The following is a 24000-nucleotide window of genomic DNA, read 5'->3' on the forward strand; positions in this document are numbered from 1 at the left end:
TTTTTTAATTTACATCAAGTTGATAAATTACATCAAAGAAAAAGCATATAATGTTCAATGACATAATGTGAAAAACAGTATAACTAATTTTGAATACTAAATAATCTTATTATGTCTAAACGGTAGGTTTCGCAATTTATGATTATCGATATTGTAAGTGTTGATATACCTAAACATCGATATTAAAGGAACATGCCTAAACTCGATATTTTAATGTCAATTCTAGTATATGCTATGTTCGTGTTTTATAAACATAAATATAGGTTGTGTAGTCTCATATTGATCTGATAATATTAGATATAATTAACAACTATATTTTGCTTGTTTACTCCAGTGTGATGGTATCCACATACTTTGTTTAACCAAAGTGTGGTTTACTTATATGTATTAATTTTCCAATTGTTTTTATGGTTTTTCTATAATAATCATGGAGACGATGTTATGACGATAATAATTTTGTAGCTTTAAAATTTGGTTAATATTTTTATTAAGTTGTATGTATGTATAGCTTCATTGTAATATTTTTGTGTCATTTTATTTTTAAGTAGTTTTAATTGTTTTTTTTGTTGGTGGGACCATAACACAAAGTGCCTTAAACAGGTATTTTTAACTTCAATTATATGTATAATATGATCTTATTTATAATAAAATCTAATGCAGATGTGTATTTTTGTTTTATTCGAATCATATTTTACAGAGTTTAAAAAGTTTTATAATTTTTTTTAATTTTTGAAATTTAGATTTTTCTTTATTTACTAATATTTCTTGTACCATTCCAACGAAGCTATATGCTTGTGCTACGACATGGTTTACGACAATGGCGGGAATCGAACCCCCACCTTCGTGATCGGAAATCTCTCGTTATATCCTGATATTAAAAGGTATTTAATTTAATTTTCAAATATGTCCTGCGTTGTCCATGTTTCGTATATTATGAAATCACCAATATTAGTTGTAATCTCGTCGTAATCTTGTGATTTTCTAGTGTAGTAATTTTATTATACAAAATATAGTACGGATTAGAACGCAACGCGGTAATGGTTATTGGCGTTAGATAAATGCAGTCACCTAATAGACCTCTTTGGTAATAAATATCTCAAATTTTTGGTTTCGTACACATTGATAAGGTTATCGATTTATTTTTTTTACTTTAAATTTTAAATTAATTTATTTTACAAATTACAAAAATATGATAAAACGAAATGTAATTAGTCAGTGGAAATATTTGGATTACATTTCAATTTTAAATTAAAATAATCGGAGTTGTAATTATGTCATTATAAAGAAAATAATGTTACACTGATCTTATTATAATCAGGTTCTTAATTTAGTTTTTTCATGAAAGTAGTAAGCAAGAAAGCATACTAACCTGATAACTACAGGTAATAATATCGACCAAAACTATCGATCCGGGCGTTATTTTGTGCCAACTTTTAAAAGGGGGAATTAAATAGTGTTTCCACTATTTCGCAGTGGTAACCCATGTTTAGACATTTCGTACAACAAATTAATCGATAAGCCCTAGTATTACAAAAATGCAATATCGAATTGCATCCGTGCTATGAAGGTCATAGTTAAATGTAATCGTAAACCATCTCAATACCTATGCGGAAAACATTTTAAGTTATAAATAGATGAACGTTAGACAGCTGCGAATAAAACAGATTGTGCCATCAAATTGCATCTATTGAGCTCATTGGAATATTCCGATTGTTGTGATAATATAAATAACGTATTTATTATCACGTTAACTGCGAGTTTGCATTGGTGAGACATATACAGTCGAACCTTGATAAACAAGAAACGTCTCGACCTCGACGGACTTCAATAAGCGAGAAAACCCGGTGAGAAACTTCTATAAGCGAGAATTTTTCTCGCGGTACCTTGGACTCTCACTTATCTAGATTCGACTGTACAATGGTTTTGTGAAATTACAAATTATAAAAAAAATATCTCAATTTTAGGGAATCTATCTATTAAATTATTCAAACTTTCGTGAGACATTATACTAAACTGATATATAAACACGGCTAAACACTCACGTATATTCGTCAGGTGGCGGCACCGACTAGTTTCGAGCCGAGTGGTACTGGTAGTCGGTGCCGCCACCGGACAAATATACGAATCTATATATGTTATTTTGAAGATTGTAAGATTTTCAATATTTAAAGATATATCGGATAGAAAAAGATTTGTATTATCACATAGTGAGTTTTATTATTTGAACAAAAATATTCTATATTATAATGTAATTAAAATATTTACAATTTAGCTTAGATTACAACTTAATGTCAACATACCCTGTTCACTTTTCAACCGTTGTCCTCGGCAGAGAAGGCGGTGGCAAGACAACTCCATTGCTGTTACTTCATTAAGTTATTTATACGTTTTTTTTATTAAAAGAAACATCGAGATTGTTTTTTTAATATAAATATTGCAGTGACAACGTGTACCCACTGATATCCTTCACAACATGTTGAAAAGAGAAAAGAGGGCGAACTTTCACTAAATAATACATACTACAAAAATTAATTTCCTAGTAACACAGTCCCAAATAGTCTCCCTAAATTAAATTCACAGAACAAGCATATGTTATATAATTTTTTTAACTGAAAAACTTATATCGAAACTAAAGTCGTCGTTCAGGTACTTGTTATAAAAAAAATACATACGTATATAACAAAACATCTTTAAAAAAAATTGTTCGTTAGTAAAAAAAATCGAGTTTGTCTAATAGAGACTTAATTTAAGGGCAAATAATAAGATCTCTTAACGCTTTAACATTGATGTGCGCAATTTATTAAATAATTCAACCTCTTTCGTTGAGGCCTGACTTGTGAATATTTTTTTTAATAATCATGCAATTTCCCCGAGTTATAACATAAACTGTCAGATCATGACATCTGAAGCAATGTTTTTTCAGGAAAGATGATTTAAATATCATGAATATTATTTTTGCTTGCAACATAAACATTAAAATACTGAAATTCCGCTTCGTTTTTTTATCAGCCTCATTTCAGTGCGACAAGAAACTTTTGGCACGAGGCCAAATATGGCGTTTTCCCGTTACATTGTAAATTGTCACTTTTGACAGCAAAAGTAACTGCCAGGTGTTTTTAGAAGCCAAATAAGAAATTAATTATAGAATAGTAAGTCGATTCATGGCCTTTCTCTCTTAACTTATTAAATAGTCTCATTATTGCTGTTATTTTATACAACACCAATGATATGCTTGTAGTTACAAAAGTAATTACACTCATAATTTTTCCTCATTTGGAATAATACGATTTTTATTATCTGGCAACACCAATTCTAAATGTCATCAACGTACCAAAAGATGCCTGTCGCACTTTTAAATTTAGAATGACTACGTTAACAATGCATTATCAACAATAAGGTGTAATGCAAATGCTTAGAATGACTTAACATTTAATAGCTTGCAATTAAAGTGACATCTATACACAAAAAGCATCATCACCTACTTGCTCTATACAATATAAAATGGCTTGATGAATAACAACGCCAATTACAAAGATTCCCTTAAATATAAATTGTACATGGTACATTCGGCTTGTTTTTATATTAGAGTTAGTCATGTCAAATTTTTTTTTTAATTAGGTAAAAATGTATTTACAAAACAAAATTTGTTGTAATGTTTAGTCAGGCCTGTATATGGGTATTTTGGGTATAAATTCTATAAGAAGTACATACTCCATCATGGAAGACGAGTCACAATGCTGCTTGGTAAGTCTCCAGCGCAGACCCAATTTATTGTAAAGCCGACTGTTCTCCCATTCCAATAGCTTATTAAGTGAATGTTGTGTCTGAAAGAAAGGATGATGTTATAGCATGCATAAATCTCACTATTATTTTCTCTTAAAGACATAAAACTCAATGGTTATTTTGATGTATGGATGTAGATAACAAGGTGGTTTAGGATGGAACAAACGGAATTTATATAGAAACTAGTAGTGGCCTGCAACTCTGTTCGCACAGAATTAATTAGTAGCCTACATGTTCTTCCAGACTTTGTTCTACATCTATGTCAAATTACAAAGAGATCTGTTGAAAAATCATGGAGTTACTTCAAACAAACATCCATCCATCCAAACATGCACATTTATAATATTAGTAAGATATAGCAAGATAAGCACTTACTCTTTTACTTAGACATATAACTGGCCAAAGAGAGCATCCAAGAGTACAGCAGCAGCAAACACATCCGCAGAACAACCACTTCACATTAACAGGCAATGTCTTCTTCAGAACGCTGTTGATACGAGCCACCGTAGCCTGGTATTCCTCGGGGGCTACTCGTGATTGAAGACCAGAGGGGAACTCATTGTTGAAACGGTTGCTTAAACCAAAACTGAAATTGTAATGGAAAACAATAAAATATTGCTAATTGAAAATGTTCATGAACTAGTCAATTCATTTTTATGACCTATGTCTTAGTGGAAGTTAAAAAGAAACATATATTTTTTTGTTGCTGATAATTACCATTCAGATGATATATTCAAAGTTCTTTATAAAAACTTAGTGACATTATTTAACAAAGTAATTACATTTACAATATTAGTATAATTTAGTAAACATACAAGTGTATTAAATCTCATACAAAGATAACATAACTATTTTTTTAAAGGAGTGATTTAGCATGATTTGAAGTTGGCTGATTTAAAAATATTTAAATAAGTTTGAAGCTTCAATAACTTAAAAATTTATAGAATGGAATGGGAAAATACAAGATTTGGATATAATCTGAAATTTGATTTTTTTAAGTTACTAGACTTTGCTTAGTAAACAGGTTTTAGTTTAAATGGTTAACAAAAGTGGATACTGCCATGCACAATCACATATTTTAGACACTGGAAGCTTACAATTAATTAAATTTGATTAGATATCAATATCAATTCCATAAAAATCTTTGAAATTAATTTATTATGCAAAGAGAGTTTAGAAGCTCATTAGTATGAAATAAAATATCAATTTCGATTTGGATAAATTAGATGGATTCACAGACAACTTCAATGAGTAAAAAACAGTATAAAAGAGCAATATTATGAATGTTATCAAAGTATGACCTATTTCATTGAATCCAGGAAAATATGTGGCACTATGATAACAAGCAGTTTGTTTGTTACAGTTGTTATGACTCATTAAATTTACGTTTATGTTATTAGTTATCGTAAATTTTCACGTTTTTATTAAATTTATGGCTTTCAAAGTTTTTAATTGAATATTATCAATACATTTTAATTTCTATAAAAGTTAAGATATTTTAAAACTAATTGATGTTATTCATACTATTTTTTTGATTTAATTGAAATTCTGTTACAAATTTTAATCTATGCATATGATAAATCTATTTTTGTACTGAGCAAAAATAACAGGATTGTTGTGTGATAATGTGCAACGCTTTCATAACGTAACCGGACACTTTACAGATATTAAGCCTGTTACTTTCGCTTCAATGCAATTTAGTGCCCTATTAAATTTCATGAATTGACGTCTGGTCAATGTCCTCGTTCAAGAAAAGCTTCAATGCCATTGATCGACGATGACAAAGGAACCATATTATGAATGCATTTTCTTGATATATCTTTATTGGAACATCAATAAGATATATTTTATTTGATCATATAAATAACAGCTGATAAAATAAACCTTACACTGTCATGTTACCAGCTCCACGAACAACGATTGGATCGGGCACTAACGTCACATGTGTCTCTTCTATATTCTCCTCACTTTCAGTTTCGTCTGGATATATTGCGTCAAAGTCTGCCATTTTTCTTATTCACTAACTTAACAAATTACAAATAAACTTGTTTGATGAAACGACATAACAAAGCACAGTGTTTGTTGGACTTGGATTTTATTTATGAAAAAAAAAGTACTAACTGAATGACGTTTTACCTAAACACGAAATGTTGCCATATAGTTTGAATTTAATTTTTGTTTTTACTGCTTTTTACATTTTGTTTTCATTTTATTAATAACATAAAATATGTTAATTAATATTAGGGTATAAGGAAGAAAAAAATAATATTTGCTCTGATATGATAGATTCACGAATTAGAATTCTAGATGTTACTGATCACTTGAAACGAAGATCGACAGACTTTTAAAAGTACCTTTGAAAATTACTTAGAAATACGAAAAATCTTTCATTCCTGAGAAGTCATTAAGCTAATGCTTCACTAGAAGACAAATTGATAGTTAATATTTAGTTTACACGATATAGGCACGTAAACTATTTTTAAAAAACGCGCCTGTGGATCTTGTAACATTGAATATACGTTTAAGGTGATTTGCTCGAACTATTTTGTAGGCTTACATTTGCAATTACTAGAATGTATCTGAATTACATTGTATGTATTAATATTAAGTATGTGAACTGATGCAATAATGTTTAAGATTTCACTCACATCACATTGAGAAAGCTAAATTTTTGAAAATATGCAAGAATTCATTCTCGTCGATACATTTCTTTTCGAAAAAGTTTTTTCAGTTTTTGTTGTCGAAAGATTCTTTGCTTACTTTAAATCTAATATAAAGTACAGAAACGTAGGTGTATATTGCATCATATGATCATATCAACTTATTTATTATCAATTAACTAAAAAATAATTTACAGACGAAAATTAATCTTTTATGTACTTTGACGAGTTTCTGATGATTTTATTGCATTTATGACATTCCTTGTTACGATTAGGTGTGTTTGTCGTGTAAGGACAGACTGTTATAAATTATCATACATGCAATGTCTCACACGCTCTGATAAGGTGCAGCTGTGACCTAAAAACAGTCATGTTTGTAATACAACCTCCCTAATACTATGCCTTTGATATTTGAATAAGACCAAATGATGTAATCACTGACAAGGATTTCTTTATGATTATAGTAAGCGTTCTTGTGAGCTGATACTTTGTTCTCAAAAATGTTGATAATATTCATACTACCGATGAGAAAAATAAATTAAAAAAGAAGATTTATTTCATCTTAATAGGTTCAGTATAGTTATAGTCATCCTCTTAACACTGCTGACGACATGTAAATTAGAAAAGTTTTGTCTGTTCTTTTTCTCACTTGAAATGTTTAGAAATCCTTAGAGGATAAAAGAGAATACATGACTTTTATGTAGAAGATTTCTATTAAATCAGACTCAGTACTATTCGAAAAAAAATCCTTTAGTATGAGTGATTTTAGCATAAGAATTTCGATATAAATGATTCAAGTGATTGATAAAGGGTATAGGGCCCTGACAATTGCAATGTTTTTGCTAGGCACCGACGCGTGCAGTCTAGACACACAGTATATAAGGCGTGCGCGAACACCCCTAAGCATTCAAAAGCACATAGGTACCAGTACCAAACATAGGCTCGCAAAATGAAGGTAAATCTAACAACATTTCTAATAATTATATATTTAGGCTGTAGTATTATATATTTTTGTAAGGTTTTAAATGCAATTTCTGACACAATAAATCGTATTTTACAATTTATGCTTATAATATCTTTTTTCCAAGAAATAAATAACAGAATATTTATTTGTTAAACCATAAACTACATTTTATACAAAGATCTTTTTTCATAAAAATAAAATTAACATAAATAATTTTTGGATAAGGCTATATTTCTTTTAACTTATGTTTAAAGTACCTAATTAAATTCTCTTTTTCTTATAATATTGGCAAATATAATAGCCCTAATGATGGTAGAACTTTAAAAGATGATGGCAATTTAAAAAGAGGTAATTATATTTTTTTTGCAGGTCTTATTCTTAGCAGCTGTGTTGATGGTGTGCAGAGAGGCAGCTGGTGGTCTTCCCCTCGGGCCGTACGCTTACAGCAGTCCCTTGGCAATCGCTAGGCCAGCATTGGCTCCTTACGCGGTAGCCCCGGCGATTGCTAAAGTTGCCCCAGTTGAAGACTACGATCCGAACCCGCAGTATTCTTACGCTTATGACATACAAGATGCTCTTACTGGTAAGTTATTCTAGTATTTGCTACTTTGTTTCTAAGCAGGGATTGAGGCACATAATTTGTAGGTATATGCCCAAACCGTACCTCAATATTCCCAACAAAATTAATATAATTGCAACACTGCTACTGTTCATAACCTCATTATAAATTAGTCCAAACTTTTCAGTCTTTCAATTCATGTTATTGGTGCCAAGCAAAATTAATTTCAAATTACTTATTCTAAACGAATTTCGTGAGTTATTTTTATAATAATTACTTTTATTTCGTAAATCCAGGTGACTCCAAGAGTCAACACGAGACGCGCTCTGGCGACGTGGTGCAAGGCTCCTACTCGCTTGTAGAACCTGATGGCACCCGGCGCGTGGTCGAGTACACCGCTGACCCACACAATGGCTTCAACGCAGTCGTACACAGACAACCTCTGGGCGCAGTTAAAGCTGTCGCTCCCGGATACTTGCACTAGTTTCGATGCTATAAATACACTTGTTACAACTTTACTTTCGTAAAAACTTCGATGTATAACGTAATTTTATATTGTAATTTTATCTTAAATGTTGTACGAATTTTTAAAAGCTCTCTAAATTGTGTGAATTTAAATATTTTATCAGATTATATGAAAGTAAAGTGTGTTTAAACAAGCTTATCTCGCCCCTGTGACCTGAAATCTATTTGTATTGTTGCCGAAATATTTATGTTTATTTTGTAGTGTTTTGTTTAAAATGTTAATACTAGGGTAATAAATTAGAGGAATCGAATATTTTGTTTAATTTCTAAAAAAGTTTATTTCAATTTTTTCTATTTACATTTATTATATTTAAAGCTTCAGTCCGCAACTCCGACAATTTAAAAAAAATAATTAGTAGCCTATGTGTTTTCTAGACTATGTTCTATATTCATGACAAATTTCATCGTTGGATACCTTCTAGCAAACATCCATACATCCTTCTATCAATCCATACATCCGCATTTATAATATAGGTAAGAATTTTATATGTTCTCCAATTAAGTATAATAAAAGGGCGGTAAGTTGTACATATGTAACGGTAAAGTAATACCTGTTATGTACTAACATTTGTGTTGACCGCACGACCGCACGACCGCAACCCAATATAATCTAATCGAAAAGTCTGACAAACACAACCTGATTAATATAAGTGTTTAAATAAAATGAATTATTTTCTGTTTTCTTGTTTACAGCAGTTACTTTTAGCTATGAGGGTGGGCTTCCACTGTCATAACAGATGTACAAATACGCATCCCGTTGCCCGTCAGCGCAGAATAAAATAATTGTTACTTCCGCACACAGAAGCTGCCTTGAGTAAAAGTTCCTTCAAAATCGGTCAAGCCGTTTCGGCGATAACCTGAAGCTAACCCTTTATTCGATGGTGTCCAGTGTGACGAACAACTAATTAAAAAAAATCTACTGAACTATAATAGTTTAGAGAAATTTACGTAAATATGACTTTACTAAAAAAATCAGTTTTTATGCTACGAAAAATTTCGTTGAATTAAGGACTAAGGCAGATTTGCAGACAGACACGTACAAAAAAATGTAAGTGTTTCTATTTTATACCTAAGTATAAATCATGTTTACGAAATATGAAATTTTATTATCTATATTACATACAGACACGCCAATATAATTGTATTGAAAGATATAGAATACGATAGGTATAATAATTAGTTTTTGTGCTAGTGTTTTCGACAATAAAAACCTACTGTTACGATTTAAACTAATACTTTTCCGAAAAATGATGAAGCCTTGAAGAGAATTTTACATCCAGTTGTCATTTGTTTATTTATCTCGTAAAACCAAAATACGTAAACAGTTAACTAAATGCAATAAATAGTAGCAAACTTTCGATACCAATATTTTAAATACGAAAGTTTAGTTGAAAGGATGGATGTTTCTTCTAGATATAAAACTTCGTCTGGAAAAACACATATACCACTGATTAAGTTATTTTATTCCGCACGGACGGAGTCGCGGACAAGGGCTATGCTAGGTTTAAAATTATTAACGATAACATTTATGCTGTTATTGCGGAAAAAACCAACAAATAAAAAACAAAAAATTTCCATTGGAGTAATTAATTGTGTGTTTGTGTATGTGTCCTTTCACCGACAAAGTATAAGTGTCAACAAAGTCAACGGAGCTTAAGTTTCAAAGGCGCAGGCTGTACAAAACGTTACGAAACATCCGAATCTGGATCGGTAACAAAAGTTTGCGGTCAACTAAACTGGTGTAAGTTATATTATGTTACAAGCATCGATCTAAAATAACCGTGTGTTTCCATTGCGAGAACAAATTGTTATTTCAGTCTTTTTAAAGAGTATGAGAGGGACAACAATATGACATAATTTTTTATATGTTTCAGTCAAACAAACGCTTAGTAATCATCTGTTTTTCGTTGATATTTTTAAGTGTGAATGTTAAGGTTTGAAACGTACTCGCCATATTAAGAAACGCTAATTGGCATGCTTTGATTTTTATCTATTTTACAATAAATATATAAGAATATTGTGTTGAATAAAACTTTTTTCGTGGAGTTGGTGATAAAAAAATATTGTATTTCGGAAGTTGTTTGATGTTTTGATGCGCGTTGATGTCTTTTGTATCGAAATAATGCTAATCTAATAATGTTTTTATTTTACTTACTTTTATTTATTTATTTACAAAGAAACTAAACAACACAATTCTTTATTAAAGTCGCTAAAGTATTAGTTTGTACCTTATGTTTTTTACTCAAATGTGGATATAAAATATAATATCTATGTAATTTATATGTAAAGGAAATTATTTCTAATCGTTAATGAGTCGGCAGCGTGGTGAGCGGTAATAACATATATATAAGCTGTTATAATACATTACCCAACACGGTCTATTTACGCACTTACAACTTCTACTAGTTATTTACTTTTGCCAAAGATTTGTTTTCTTAATAATTAATATATAGAGCAATAACAGATAGAAAATAATTTCTTGTGATAAAAATTCAAAATATCAGACAGTAAAGCAGTTGCTTTTTACTTTATTGTTGGTGCTTGTTTTAAACACATGAAATTTTATGAAAATTCTATTTAAAGGATATATTCGTGAAATCTTACTAATATGAGAAATGCTAATGAATACATGGGTGGCTGTTTGTTAGAATATATCTCCAAAACTCCTCGGATCTCGATGAAAGACATAGATGTAGAACATAGTCTGAAAGAACACATAGACTTCTCATTACCTCAGACTACACACAACATAACGACAGCTAGGTTTACAATAAATATACAGGAAACTTCCTACACAGTGTTACTTCCCATAGCCATAGTACTACGAGTATATACGTACAGGTAAACTATAAAGAATGACGTCATTTTCGTGAATTACAGGAAGTGTTATGTTGTTTATAGTACGTTGAATTTTATGTGGTTCATTGAATAGAATAATAAACAGAACGTGTACAGCTTTGGTTTTGTTTTAAAAATATATATATTTTAGTAAATGTATTTTAGCATAAGTACACATACAAAAAAATATGATTTGTATTTCTAAGAGACAATTTACAGTTACAAAGACCAATATTTCCGTTTAATAGATATTGTTTATCTCTGTTTTGTCAAAGATAACGATAGGGATGACGATATATTTCATTTCACAGATGTGGGTGTTAGAAACCAACGGTAAATACTCTAATTAGAGAATTACTTATCCAAACAATTTAGGATTTTTTATCTTTGTTTTATTTTTAAAAATAAACAACGTAATATTTTGGTTGTGTTCACTTTAAGATTTATAATAATATCCTACATTATATTTTTCCCTTCGTTAACATAGTAAATAAGGAATTTTAGATCTGATAAATATTAAGTTATTAGAGCATATCTGGGGACGAAAGTAAAGGTAACGATCGTAAGTCGGACGTAAAGCTTTATTATAATTTTAATAATATTAGTAAAGTGTCTCGAGTTGCAGGTGCATTACTCTGTGACAAAGAGCGCTGTGCAATACGGAACATTCGAGTGAACGCACACTTCTATAAATACACGCAGCCTCGAGGCACAACGCTATTTACTTACAACCCTAACAGCGAGCCGGTTCAATCATAAGGGTAAAAATCACCCTATATATACAATTAAAATCTTTATTATCAAACTGACTTAGAAAGGCAATGCTTACCGCGCGTATTTAAGTTTTAATGTTAGTTTTTAAGTTTCATTGTGTCCACCTGGAGCTTAAACGAATTGATTTCACCGAGTGAGGTGTAATTTTTTCGTATTTCCTGACTTTTAAAGTGTTACAGTCATTTGTTTTTTAATAGAGTTATAGTTCAGTGTGTCTTATCATTTCAGATGTTGTGTGTGATCGCAAGTGCGTGCATTATTCCTGCAGTCGTCAGTATTATTGTTACGGACTACCCACCGACAAGTACGGAGTACAACTATGCGTATAATGTTATAAATCCATCAACGGGTGACGCAAAAAGCATACACGAGGTGAGACAAGGAAATACAGTCACCGGATCATATTCCCTTATAGATCCTGACGGGACACGACGCACGGTAAAATACATCGCAGGACCGAAGATTGGATTCAAAGCTGTCGTACACACTGAACCTGAAAACCCTTATAATCCACAAATACCTTCTCATCCTCAGCCATTAGTTCGACTAACACCGATTCCTTACGTGCATAAAGTTCTGCCGCGACCAATTTACGTGCCTGTTACTAAAACTAACAATAGGAGTTATTTCACGCCGGGTCCCACAGTCGCGGATAAACCAGCACTTAATGAAGGAGAATATTTCGCACCTAACAAAGATTATCATTCAAATAGAATCTAGTTATGTTATTAAAGTGTTAATTAACAAATAAACTATCATATTCTTATTGTGATAATAGTCAGTAATTTAAAAGTTATTATTAAAGTGTGTAAATTAAATAATAAAAAATATATTTGTGTTTGATTTTCTTCATATATTCAATATTACGTTTCCTTCTTTTTAATGGACCGGAAACTACTACTAACAGTTGTTAAAAAATTGCAAAAGAACGGAAGTTAAAAGTTAGTGTCGTATCTTTCTTCATAAATATATATAGACCCTACCTGCGGAAGCGGTTAGTTTTAAAAATCAATTTAATCATCTTATAAGAAATATTATACTTGTACGCTCGCTCTTGCTCTCTCGCTCTTGCTAATTTAATCGCATAGGGCTATAATTACAACATATCTACACAATGAATAAAAAGATGAGCTGATAAAAATAATAATGCCAGTTATTCAATTTTAAATTAAAATCTACACGCATGGGATTCATTGATTAAGACTTAACTTTAACAGAAAGAGATAGCTTATGTTGTTAATTGTACCAACATCCTGCTCTTTCTACGAACCTACAGTAGTAATAAACAACATTTATTTCAATAAATATTATTTATTGATGTTTGTGTTAATTCGGAAATTACTCAAGATACTTTCATAATTATTGCAACATTAAACTATTTTATTCGGAAATATTTGTTTATGTATTCATATAGTAAATAAATCACGTATATATATTATAGTTAATTCTTACTGTGATATTCTACTGCCAAAAAACTTGTATAAAAAATTGTATTCCCCTTTATTACATTAAAAAATTATATAACAATATATTTTAAACCAGTGTGTTAAAGCAGGTTTTAATTAAATATAAAACGGAAGAAAGCTAGAGGAAAAAACAACTTATAAAATCGAAAAGAAGTTAAAAAAAAAGAAGTTTGTTACAACAAATTATATAATTTGATTTATAATCTGTTTGCAAAAGGATATAATAAGCGAGGCTAAGCCGAGTGGCGACCAACTTCAAGGTCGCGCGGGAAGTGGGTCGGCGAACGGACTCTCTGCGACCTTACTTGCAGACAATACGCGACGCGCAACGCGTAACACCAGCATTCAGTGGGCTTTCCTATAAGCTATTTTCGTTGCTTAGTAATTGTTATTTATGTTTACAATACTATGGGTTAATCCGCCTTTCTAAAATAATACTAAATAATTTACTATTGGATTATAAAATACGGTATGCTGAGCTTTAAAATATAACACTAGCAAAAAGTAATTAAAAGATTATTAACCATAGTTTTATTATTCGATAGACTTAAAGATTTATTACCATTAATGTACAGTTTAACAAACATTAACTCACAACTACAAGCTAAACAATAATACGACACAGTTTTCTGAAAAAAAAAACTTAACAAAATGCTTAACAGAAATGTATACATTCGACAAAGATAGGATGTTTATGAGTGTAACTATCTACAGAGGTGCAACGGGACATAACTCGAACCAGTACCCGCAGCCGCATCGCTTGGGTTCTCCTAGGTGCAGCCACATATACTCAATATGGTTGGTCTCCGGGTGACACACGCAACCCACAATTCGCTTGTTAAACGCGCTAGGAATGAGATTCGGACACTCCCAAGTACCCGGACCTGGTATACAAGAGATTTGAGTTAAGACAATATGAGAAATGCAAACTGTCTTGTTATAATAAAGGAGGGGTTTATATTTGTCTCTGTGTGTAGCAGTGTGGGAGATTATATTAAGGAATAGAAACTTACCTTTTTTAATAGCCATCATGCGGAAAGGGTCGCAGTCACCAGCGAGATGTGCGAGGAGTTCCCGCTTCTCCAAGCCGGTCACGTGGTCCAGATGGTCGTGCATTTTGGACCTGGTGCCGGCACGCAATACGTTCATAGCACGTCGGCGCCACATAACTGTCATGATGAAAAAATGATTCGATGACAATATTTTAGTATGAATTTATAGGGTAGGCATAATAATTATATATAATGTGTTTTTAAAATATAAAGCGCCTGATTGTATTTTTCCAATAATTTCTCTAAAACTCATAACAACATTTACTTTTCAGTAGGCGGTAAGTGTTGAATAACTCATAAACCCAACACCGCATTGCTTATTATGGTGAATATCCACTTTTGTAACCTTGTATTAGAACAATATTTATTTTCATTTCTTTCACTTAAAAACAATAAAGATAGATATATGTTTTAAACAGATGTTAGTAGACATAAAATTTATGGTGAAATAAACAATAAATTTTACGTTCTTGTTAAATTTTATAATTATGTAAAATATTAACTTACCTGTGTATTTTTAAATAATTTCAATCAGAAGAAACACTTCCAAAGCAAAGTTTTCCTTTCGGTTGAATTACTCAAACTGATGTCAACCATGACATTGACGTGTTTGCTTTTTATGTCAAATTTGACAATTACGATTATGTAACTGGTCAATACTAATTTTTTAAAAATTATTTTTTTAATGATCCAACAAAGATCCAGTATTTCTACCTTATCAAATAATACAGCAATAACTGTTGTATAGATTTATTATTATTTTGTTACATATATTATAAATATCCCATTTAAAATTATATTTATAATTTACAATAATTTCACCTAATTAATAATAATATAAATAATTTGCTATTAAATATGACCTGCAATTCTTTTGCCCTTTAACATGAACTGATTAAAAACCGGTTCAATGCGATTTCATTGTGAACTTTATGCATTTAAAACCCCAACAAATTATTGCATTAAAAAATTCGTGCAATTTGATATGAAAACTTACAGATCTTAGTTTTAATTTATCTGTGTTTTTGTTATAAATGATATAGATATGACCGACCTTTTAAATATTCCAGTTCAGTGGTCATATCCAACATTACAGTTAGAGTGGTTACAAATTATTCCAGTTGTAAACCAATGCCAGTGTGGATTTGTTTTCTATACTGGACTAACGAAAACGAGCATGATACTACCTCAAACTAATACAAAACAAACCTTACAATATATATCACTATGTACTTGTTATTTATAAATCAAAGACAATTCTGATCAACTGATTGTACTCCTATTATACTGAGGGGAAGAATACAAATGAAGTGATACCTCACTCATCATAATCGCAGTATATAAAAATATATACCGTAACATGTGTATATAACACGCTAAATACATTACGCCCTCAAGACATGAATAAAAATAAATTTACAACTTCTTGTCTCTTGTGTCTAATATAAAAAAATAACAACCAATCTGAGCAGTCTATTATTTTTGTAAATAACAAGTGCATGTGATTCGACCTATATTTTAGTTTCATTGATCGAGATGAAACAATAAAGTTACGTCTGCAATATATGCGCGTGCGCAAGGACATCATGCTTGAAGAAAGCCGGCTCAATTAAAATGCAAGTGATCTTTAAGTCACATATCAATCATAGCTAAGTTGACCACACTGACGCTTAAAAGGACACAGTCCTGATTGTGGGACTAGTGGCCAAAATGAATGTGACAGAGTATTTTAAGAGCAATAGATTTTGAGAAAGATTTTCGTGAAAAATTCGAATTAATGGATTTTGTGTAAAAGTTTTATTTGTAGAAGTATTAAATTGCATAGAAATATTTTCCTTAATTATAATTTACAAGTGTAAGTTAGTAGTTATAGTTCTTTTAAAATGTTTTGCGACCCAAGGTCAACAGCGTACTGCGCAGTGCATTCCCCTGCATCCCACTATGCTCCGCTACACCTGAAATTTTGTTATGCGCCGCAATATCTTTCAATTTGTGTCCTAATCTTTACGCTTTTTTTCTCGTTCGTATACATTAAATTTCTTTACTGTTTTTAAGCTCACCAAAGATTTTGCTGCTTAATAACTTCTGAATATCCGATCTAAAAGATATATGACATGGATATATTAATAAAATGATATAGCCCACTTGATCTTGATATCTTGTTATACTAACCGTTTCGGGAGAGCAGCGACTTCCACAAAACGTTTCATTGTGACGAAACTTTCAAACGCGACCGGTTTATACTCGTGAGGTTGAGAGCTGAGAGCAAGCGCAATGATATAATGCAACGCCCGGGGCAGAGGCTGAGCATATAAAAACTGTCCGATGCTCTACTGAGACACATTCAAATTCAGCTCCCCTCTGAGTGAAGTCACAATCAAACCCTACGAAATGGCTTTCAAGGTGGGTTTAATTGCATTTACACACTTAGAACTTTTATCCTTCCTAAATTTTTAATTACTTATTAAAAGTTTTATAACAGTGTGAAACTGTTAATTAAAACTGTTAAATAAAATCAAATATATTTTTACTTTACTTTCCAGTTCGTAGTTCTGTTATGCACCCTCGCAGTGGCTCAAGCTGGCGTGGTTGCTCCCGTGACATACACGGCGCACCCCGCACCAGTCGCCTATGCTGCTGCACCAGTCGTACACGCTGCCCCAGTCGTACACGCCGCCCCCGTCGCCTACTCCGCGCCCATCGCTAAAGTTGCCCAAGTAGAAGAATACGACGCCCATCCGCAATACAGCTTCGCTTACGACGTGCAAGACGGTCTCACCGGCGACTCCAAGTCCCAGCACGAATCCCGTGACGGCGACGTCGTCCAGGGCTCATACTCCGTCGTCGACCCCGATGGCATCAAGCGCACTGTAGAGTACACATCTGACCCCCACAATGGTTTCAACGCCGTCGTACACAGAGAACCCATCGGTGCCCCCATCGCTAAGGTCGCTGCCCCAGTTGTACACGCTGCTCCAGTTGTACACGCCGCCCCAGTTGTACACGCCGCACCCGTCGCGTACTCCGCCCCCATCTACCATCACTAGGAACTTGAAAGCCGCTAGTCAAAACGAAAAGTATTAAATTATTTTATAGTAAGCAAATAAACATGTTTTAATAAAATATCTATTTTTATTTACCAAAAAAAATATAAAATTATTTTCATCCTGTAATTCTCTTAGGAGTAGAAACGATACGATGTAACTTAATGTTAGTTGGAATTTGACAGTTATGGAACAAAGAAAATATGAAAACAAACTATTTTGTATTCTGTAAAATGAAAAAGTTCTGAAGAAGAAAAGTAAATTCAAAGAAAAAAAGGCCTATTTTAAAATTAAGCATTCACAGTACAGCAGATACAATTAAGTTAATGTAAAACCGAAAACAACTTTGCTTTGAAAGAATTAAGTTTATTTTTGATTAGCATGAACAATTCTTACATTAAACTCAAATTATTAAACTACTTATTAGAATAACAATAAAACGTCAAAACATTAAAAATCGCAAACAAACAACATTTTCATGTTGTTATTTGGTCGATGTTCAATCGAATCTTCACGTATCACTGGATTGCAAAGTTTCTCTCCGAGCTTTTAGCAACACAACATTCTGATTCATTACATTTTCTGAGATGAGTATATCTTAAAATTTTGGTTAACGTTATAAAAAGTAGTATTTTATTCTTATAAATCATTTTTACAAATTAATGTAAGAATATATCTTTTACTATGAACATTAAATTGTGATTAAAACTATGATGCATGCAGTTTTAATATTCCACTGACTTTGTCTGAGCATAATTATAAAAAGGATGAAAAGTATCTCATGTGTGTTTTATGTTCTATACCTCTGTCAAATTTCAATAAAATATTTTGAACCGAGGAGCGTCGCTGGCTCAGTGGCCAAGCACTTGACTTGCAATCTGTAGGTGCTGGGGTCGATTCCCGCCATGTATCAATGTGTTTTTCGATTTCCGATTTACATATTTACATTTATCCGACGTTCTTACGGTGAAGGAAAACATCGTAATACAACCAGCAAATATCTGAGAAGTAATTCAAAGATATGTGTGAAGTCAACCAACCCGCACTTGGCCACCGTGGTTGACTATGGCCTAATCACCTTCAACTTAGGGTAGGCTCCGAGCCCCTCGGTGGGGACGTATAGTGAGCTGATGATGATGATATTGAACCGTTGTAATATTATGAAGTAAATATATAAAAACGAAACAAATTATTCTACGAGAACGTAACTATTTCGAGGATCAAAAGTAGGCTTTGTCTTTCAGACAATGATCTACATGTATGACAAATTTCACCGAGATCTTTAGAGCTGTTTTAGAAATACATTCTAATAAACATCTACCCATCCATCCACACATCTTAACTTTCATGTTATAATAGTTAGTTCTATACTTTCTAGTTACTTCTACTCTGTTCTAGTTTTCCAAGCATCTCACTATTCAAAATCGATAAACACAATTACGCATCAAAGAATTCTCCAAGATCAAACATGCAAAATGATACATTGATTAAAATATACTATTCGATATTCCATGTCGGTTTTGGCGAAAACCACTTAATTTAATAATTTAAAACGTAATACTCAGAAACTTATTTTTATTTCCTAAAAGGAATAGCGTTGATATCAACTGGTTTACAGCGGCATTAACCTTTGCACTACAAAAGCTTCTTTCGTACGTCGCATTGTGTAAATTGTCCTTATTTATTGCGTATATAAACTGAACATCAACACCTGGTAGTCCTTGCGCCATTGCCTGATGCATGGCCCGATCGGAACTTGTCATCGGACCCAGCGGCCGGTTGCCTCGCGAACTTAAGCCTACGTTATATTCATAAGCGGAAGCGATAAAGTATAAATTGTAAAACAATTGTAGGTATATTGTAAGTACAGTAGAACCCCGTTAATACGATCACATTTAATACGATTTCTCGCATAATACGCCGTTTTACGTAGGTTCCTGTACTTAAGACATGTTTTCATACATTTCTTAAGGCTTTAAAATTTTGGATAATTCAAGTCGAATGTACAATTACTCTCATTTTATCCTTCTCTTTCTAATCTAATCAATAGTAGTTTCTTTTTTGAGTAGCTTCCTCTACTATCTCCTTCGTTAAGAAGTTGTAAAATTGAAGAAAATTTAACCGCTTTTATTACCACTATGTACAGTACCTTTATGTCGTAGGGCGCGTCGCCTCAGGCATCTTGGTTGCAGTATAAAATCCCAAATTTCTTTACATCACGTACACTTTTCTTTCTGCACTTCATTAAGGAATACATTTACCACAAAAATGGCTGTCAAAGTAAGTAAATCTCTTTTATTAAAACTTTGTATACCTTAGGGGAAAAAATAAAAATATAAATATTTGTGTCTTTCAATTAAAGTTATTTTTAATAATATATATTAAAGCGTAACTATTTTTTTTTATTTCTCGATCATTAATTTCTATAAACAAACTTTACTTTCAGTTCTTGGTACTCGCGTGCTTGGTAGCAGTAGCCAGCGCTGCCGTGGCCCCCGCCCCTATTTCCTACCACGGCGCCCCGGTCGCGTACACTGCTCCCATCGCCAAATACGCCGCTGTATCGCAGACCGATGAAGATTACGACGCGCATCCTCAGTACAGCTTCTCTTATGACATCCATGACGCCGTCACTGGTGATACTAAGTCACAACACGAGAGTCGGGATGGTGACATCGTCCAAGGCTCTTACTCCGTCGTCGATCCTGATGGAACCCAACGTACGGTCGATTACACCGCTGACCCCCAAAATGGATTCAACGCAGTCGTACATAAGCAGCCATTAGGCGTGAAGGTAGCCACAGTTGCCAAGGTCTCAACCCCAGTTGCGTACCAAGCGCCGTCCGTGGTACATGCGTCTCCTTTGACGTATCATGCCGGGCCTGTGGCTTACCACACCGCTCCTGTAGTCCACGCCGCGCCGGTCGTCCACGCATCTCCCTTCGCTTATTCCGGTCCCATCTATCACCACTAAATACTTTTTAACTTTGTTTAATTTGTACGTAATTATAATATGTATATTTATTCTTATCAATAAAAGTTGTCTTGATTATTATTTTTTTTATTATTCCTATCTAAATCATCACTATAATCTTGATCGATGAATTATGTTATCCTTGTGTTATTGACTTATAGAGTGTCTCAAATTTGACAAACTGCGACAGGAGTCTGCGTGGTCTAGTTAGCAGTAGTGCCCGAGGCGCCGCTCAGCTGGTATAAAACACACCGCCATGCACACTCTCACATCACATACAACGCTCACTTTCAACAACTAGCAATGGCTTTCCGAGTGAGTACATATGAGACATAAAAAATTAAATGTATTTATTAATCAATTATTTCATATACTGTTTACCATATTATAACAATTATTTTGTTTTAAATGATGCTAAATTAATTATTAAATTTATTTTGTGACCACAGTTCATCGTCATGACATGCCTTGTGGCGGCCGCTAGCGCCGGCCTGGTGCCCGCAGCAGTCTCGTACGCCGCGCCGGCCTACCACACCGCGCCCGTGGCTTACGCCGCAGCGCCTGTCGCCAAGCTTGCCGTAGAGGAATACGACGCACATCCGCAATACAGCTTCGCTTACGACGTGCAAGACGGTCTCACCGGAGACTCCAAGTCCCAGCATGAGACCCGTGATGGTGACGTCGTTCGCGGCTCCTACTCTGTCGTCGACCCTGACGGCACCAAGCGCACCGTCGACTACACCGCCGACCCTCACAACGGTTTCAACGCCGTCGTCAACAAGGAGCCTGTCGCCGTGAAGGTCGCCAAGGTCGCTGCGCCCGTCGCCTATCACGCTGCCCCCGTCGCCTACCACGCCGCTCCCGTAGTGCACGCCGCCCCGGTTGCCTACCACGCTTCACCGGTGGTACACGCCGCGCCCCTTTCGTACTCTGCCCCTATCTACCACCATTAAATGTGCCATTGCCAAAATAATTTGTAGATAGTACCAATATTTAATGCTAATAAAATAAGTCAATGAATAATATGGTAATTTCTTTTTATTCAGTTCAATTTTTACAAGCTGAGCGCCTACAAAAAAACACTGGCTTTTTGTAAAGGTCCAGCTTATTAGGACACCAAACAATCGAAACATAGCAATGTTTGCATGCAATTTGCAAAGTAAAGATGATAATTTAAATTATTAATTTCGATTGTCTTGTTTAACTTCATAAAAAAAGGATTTTTTACTGATTAATGACGCGTCAAGATTTCATTATCAATCGTAATGTACTTTTAATGTGTCTCTAAAATTTTACCATTTAATGAAGATAGCAGAGCTTCTTAGAAACACAGTCATTTGATGTTTTTGATGTAGGAGGTATCAATAGTGTTGAGGCTCAATTTATGTTTGAGCTCAATTTATTAAATAAAAGAATGTCATTGATACGAAGATATGGATGGACGTAGATTTGATTTGAGACGTCAATAGTAGGATAGCTTTACTGAGCCTCAACACTATTGATACCTCCTTCATATAAATATTTTATCAACTATATAACTCTATATTTAAAATTAAAAAAATAATAAGAGAAGGCAACCGAGCATCGGAAACAGCGAGGTATTCTTGGACGCCCATGGACATCTACAATACCAGATGAACGTTGCCTTGCCTGTCTTTGAGTTCTTTGTAACTTAGTGTAGTGAATGCAATTGTTTTTTTAATAAAACTATGATAAACTTACCCTTGTTGCATTGCCGTAAGACAACCTATCTAATAATATCTATATATAATATATAAAAGAAAGTCGTGTTAGTTACACTATTTATAACTCAAGAACGGCTTTACCGATATGGTTGAAAATTGGTGAGGTTGTAGCTTAGAGCACGGAGACGGACGGATAATATTTATTTCTTTTTTTTTCGAATGGATGCCTTGTAGAGCTGCTTTTTTATTCAACTTATCTATATATTAAGTTTTTCAATATACAACATCAAATATAATTTATTTACAATTAAAATCGAATACGTTTAATTAATTTACATCCTTATTTCTATGATTACATAAAGTCTTAAATCTATGATATAAAATAAAAATAAAAAGTAAGTTAAGTTTTTTATATATCCACGCGGACGAAGTCGCGGCGACAGCTGGTATCAATATAAAAGCTCGCTTGCCACATGAAAAACAATAAAAGTACATTCAACATTACCAAAAATATTTTTCAAAACTCCAAATTAAAGATATAATACAGTAATTAACTTGCTTCATCATCATCATCATCAGCTCACTGTACGTCCCCACCGAGGGGCTCGGAGCCTACCCTAAGTTAATGGTGAACTTGCTTAAAACTCTTTAGTTACAAATTGAATGGAGAAGTTGCTTTTAATTAAGGGACGAGGTAATGCATTAGTTTTTGCCATATCTCGACCCTTCACGTCCTAATTAAGTCCTCCTGGACCTCCATACAAATGAAAGATATCCATAAAATCACATTTTCAGTTGCCGTTTAGCAGTGGTTTGAATTTTCGGTTCATGAATATGGCTAGACAATTACGTAAGAATTAAAAAAAATTGCATTTATATATAAACTTATTCTTTATTGTCATTAAATATTGTTTCTATTTACAAGTTCCTTTGGCAGTGGCGCATTTAATGGTGGTAGATGGGGGCAGAGTACGCTAAAGGCGCGGCGTGTACCACTGGTGCGGCGTGGTAGGCAACAGGTGCGGCGTGCACTACGGGAGCGGCGTGGTAGGCGACGGGGGCAGCGTGGTAGGCGACAGGCGCAGCGACCTTGGCAACCTTGACGGCGACAGGTTCCTTGCTGACGACAGCGTTGAAACCGTTGTGGGGGTCAGCGGTGTAGTCGACGGTGCGCTTGGTGCCGTCAGGGTCGACAACCGAGTAAGAGCCGTGGACGACGTCACCATCACGGGTCTCATGCTGGGACTTGGAGTCTCCGGTGAGACCGTCTTGCACGTCGTAAGCGAAGCTGTACTGCGGGTGCGCGTCGTATTCCTGTACGGCGAGCTTGGCGACAGGCGCTGCGGCGTAAGCCACAGGCGCGGTGTGGTAGGCCGGTGCAGCGTATGAGACTGCTGCGGGCACCAAGCCGGCGCTAGCGGCCGCCACGAGGCATGTCAGTACAACGAACTGTAAAATTTAAAAATGTTACAATGAATTTTTAATTAAATTTAGTTCACAAAATAAATCACAGAACTATTTTATTTCATCAAATGCTTAATCTAAAGATTAGCTCAGTTTTTATTTTTATATTGCCATTTGACTAATCCAAGTTCAATAATATGTAAACTCAAAACGATGTCGCTGTACACTTACTTTAAAAGCCATTGCTACGTGTGTTTCGGACTAGTGTAGTT

At 33.7% G+C, this 24000-nt stretch overlaps 7 protein-coding genes across 7 annotated transcripts; 4 read left to right on the forward strand and 3 right to left on the reverse strand.

Annotated features, from left to right (window-relative positions):
- Positions 1-2173: 2173 nt before the first annotated feature.
- Positions 2174-5930, reverse strand: LOC106116857 (cysteine-rich hydrophobic domain-containing protein 2). Its single transcript, XM_013310903.1, has 3 exons — positions 5673-5930; positions 4159-4369; positions 2174-3824 (listed from the first exon to the last, which is right to left on the reverse strand). The coding sequence occupies exons 1-3, from the start codon at positions 5789-5791 to the stop codon at positions 3657-3659; spliced, it is 498 nt and encodes a 165-aa protein (XP_013166357.1). The 5' UTR covers positions 5792-5930; the 3' UTR covers positions 2174-3656.
- A 1421-nt stretch (positions 5931-7351) lies between these two features.
- On the forward strand, positions 7352-8463 carry CPR73 (cuticular protein RR-2 motif 73). Its single transcript, XM_013310924.1, has 3 exons — positions 7352-7398; positions 7777-7990; positions 8263-8463. The coding sequence occupies exons 1-3, from the start codon at positions 7393-7395 to the stop codon at positions 8448-8450; spliced, it is 408 nt and encodes a 135-aa protein (XP_013166378.1). The 5' UTR covers positions 7352-7392; the 3' UTR covers positions 8451-8463.
- A 5282-nt stretch (positions 8464-13745) lies between these two features.
- On the reverse strand, positions 13746-15217 carry LOC106116873 (cytochrome c oxidase subunit 5B, mitochondrial). Its single transcript, XM_013310925.1, has 3 exons — positions 15129-15217; positions 14583-14738; positions 13746-14453 (listed from the first exon to the last, which is right to left on the reverse strand). Exons 2-3 carry the CDS (start codon positions 14734-14736, stop codon positions 14278-14280), a joined length of 330 nt encoding a protein of 109 aa, XP_013166379.1. The 5' UTR covers positions 14737-14738; positions 15129-15217; the 3' UTR covers positions 13746-14277.
- A 1788-nt stretch (positions 15218-17005) lies between these two features.
- On the forward strand, positions 17006-17744 carry LOC106116871 (larval cuticle protein A2B-like). Its single transcript, NM_001311823.1, is given in 2 exon segments — positions 17006-17024; positions 17165-17744. Coding segments are annotated over 2 exon segments (516 nt in total). The 5' UTR covers positions 17006-17012; the 3' UTR covers positions 17669-17744.
- Positions 17745-19875: 2131 nt separating this feature from the next.
- Positions 19876-20639, forward strand: LOC106116619 (larval cuticle protein A2B-like). Its single transcript, XM_013310503.1, has 2 exons — positions 19876-19945; positions 20112-20639. Exons 1-2 carry the CDS (start codon positions 19934-19936, stop codon positions 20637-20639), a joined length of 540 nt encoding a protein of 179 aa, XP_013165957.1. The 5' UTR covers positions 19876-19933.
- Positions 20640-20927: 288 nt separating this feature from the next.
- On the forward strand, positions 20928-21662 carry LOC106116579 (larval cuticle protein A2B-like). Its single transcript, NM_001312759.1, is given in 2 exon segments — positions 20928-20954; positions 21089-21662. Coding segments are annotated over 2 exon segments (516 nt in total). The 5' UTR covers positions 20928-20942; the 3' UTR covers positions 21593-21662.
- A 1534-nt stretch (positions 21663-23196) lies between these two features.
- LOC106116835 (larval cuticle protein A2B-like) lies at positions 23197-23982 on the reverse strand. The gene is given in 2 exon segments (NM_001312760.1): positions 23197-23773; positions 23960-23982. Coding segments are annotated over 2 exon segments (516 nt in total). The 5' UTR covers positions 23972-23982; the 3' UTR covers positions 23197-23269.
- Positions 23983-24000: the final 18 nt, after the last annotated feature.

The sequence above is a fragment of the Papilio xuthus genome, unplaced genomic scaffold (assembly GCF_000836235.2).
Source record: "Papilio xuthus unplaced genomic scaffold, Pxut_1.1 DF827714.1, whole genome shotgun sequence".
Taxonomy (NCBI): Eukaryota; Metazoa; Arthropoda; class Insecta; order Lepidoptera; family Papilionidae; genus Papilio; species Papilio xuthus.

What these genes read in the sequence shown, in the direction of transcription:
- LOC106116857 (XM_013310903.1), bottom strand. Translation starts at nt 5,791, where the DNA reads ATGGCAGACTTTGACGCAATATATCCAGACGAAACTGAAAGTGAGGAG. An exon ending in GGAGCTGGTAACATGACAGT is followed by an intron (nt 4,370 to 5,672) that starts GTAAGGTTTATT and finishes TTACAATTTCAG; the next exon opens with TTTTGGTTTAAGCAACCGTT. An exon ending in TTATATGTCTAAGTAAAAGA is followed by an intron (nt 3,825 to 4,158) that starts GTAAGTGCTTAT and finishes CCTTTCTTTCAG; the next exon opens with ACACAACATTCACTTAATAA.
- CPR73 (XM_013310924.1), top strand. An exon ending in CATACAAGATGCTCTTACTG is followed by an intron (nt 7,991 to 8,262) that starts GTAAGTTATTCT and finishes TCGTAAATCCAG; the next exon opens with GTGACTCCAAGAGTCAACAC.
- LOC106116873 (XM_013310925.1), bottom strand. Translation starts at nt 14,736, where the DNA reads ATGTGGCGCCGACGTGCTATGAACGTATTGCGTGCCGGCACCAGGTCC. An exon ending in CATGATGGCTATTAAAAAAG is followed by an intron (nt 14,454 to 14,582) that starts GTAAGTTTCTAT and finishes CTTGTATACCAG; the next exon opens with GTCCGGGTACTTGGGAGTGT.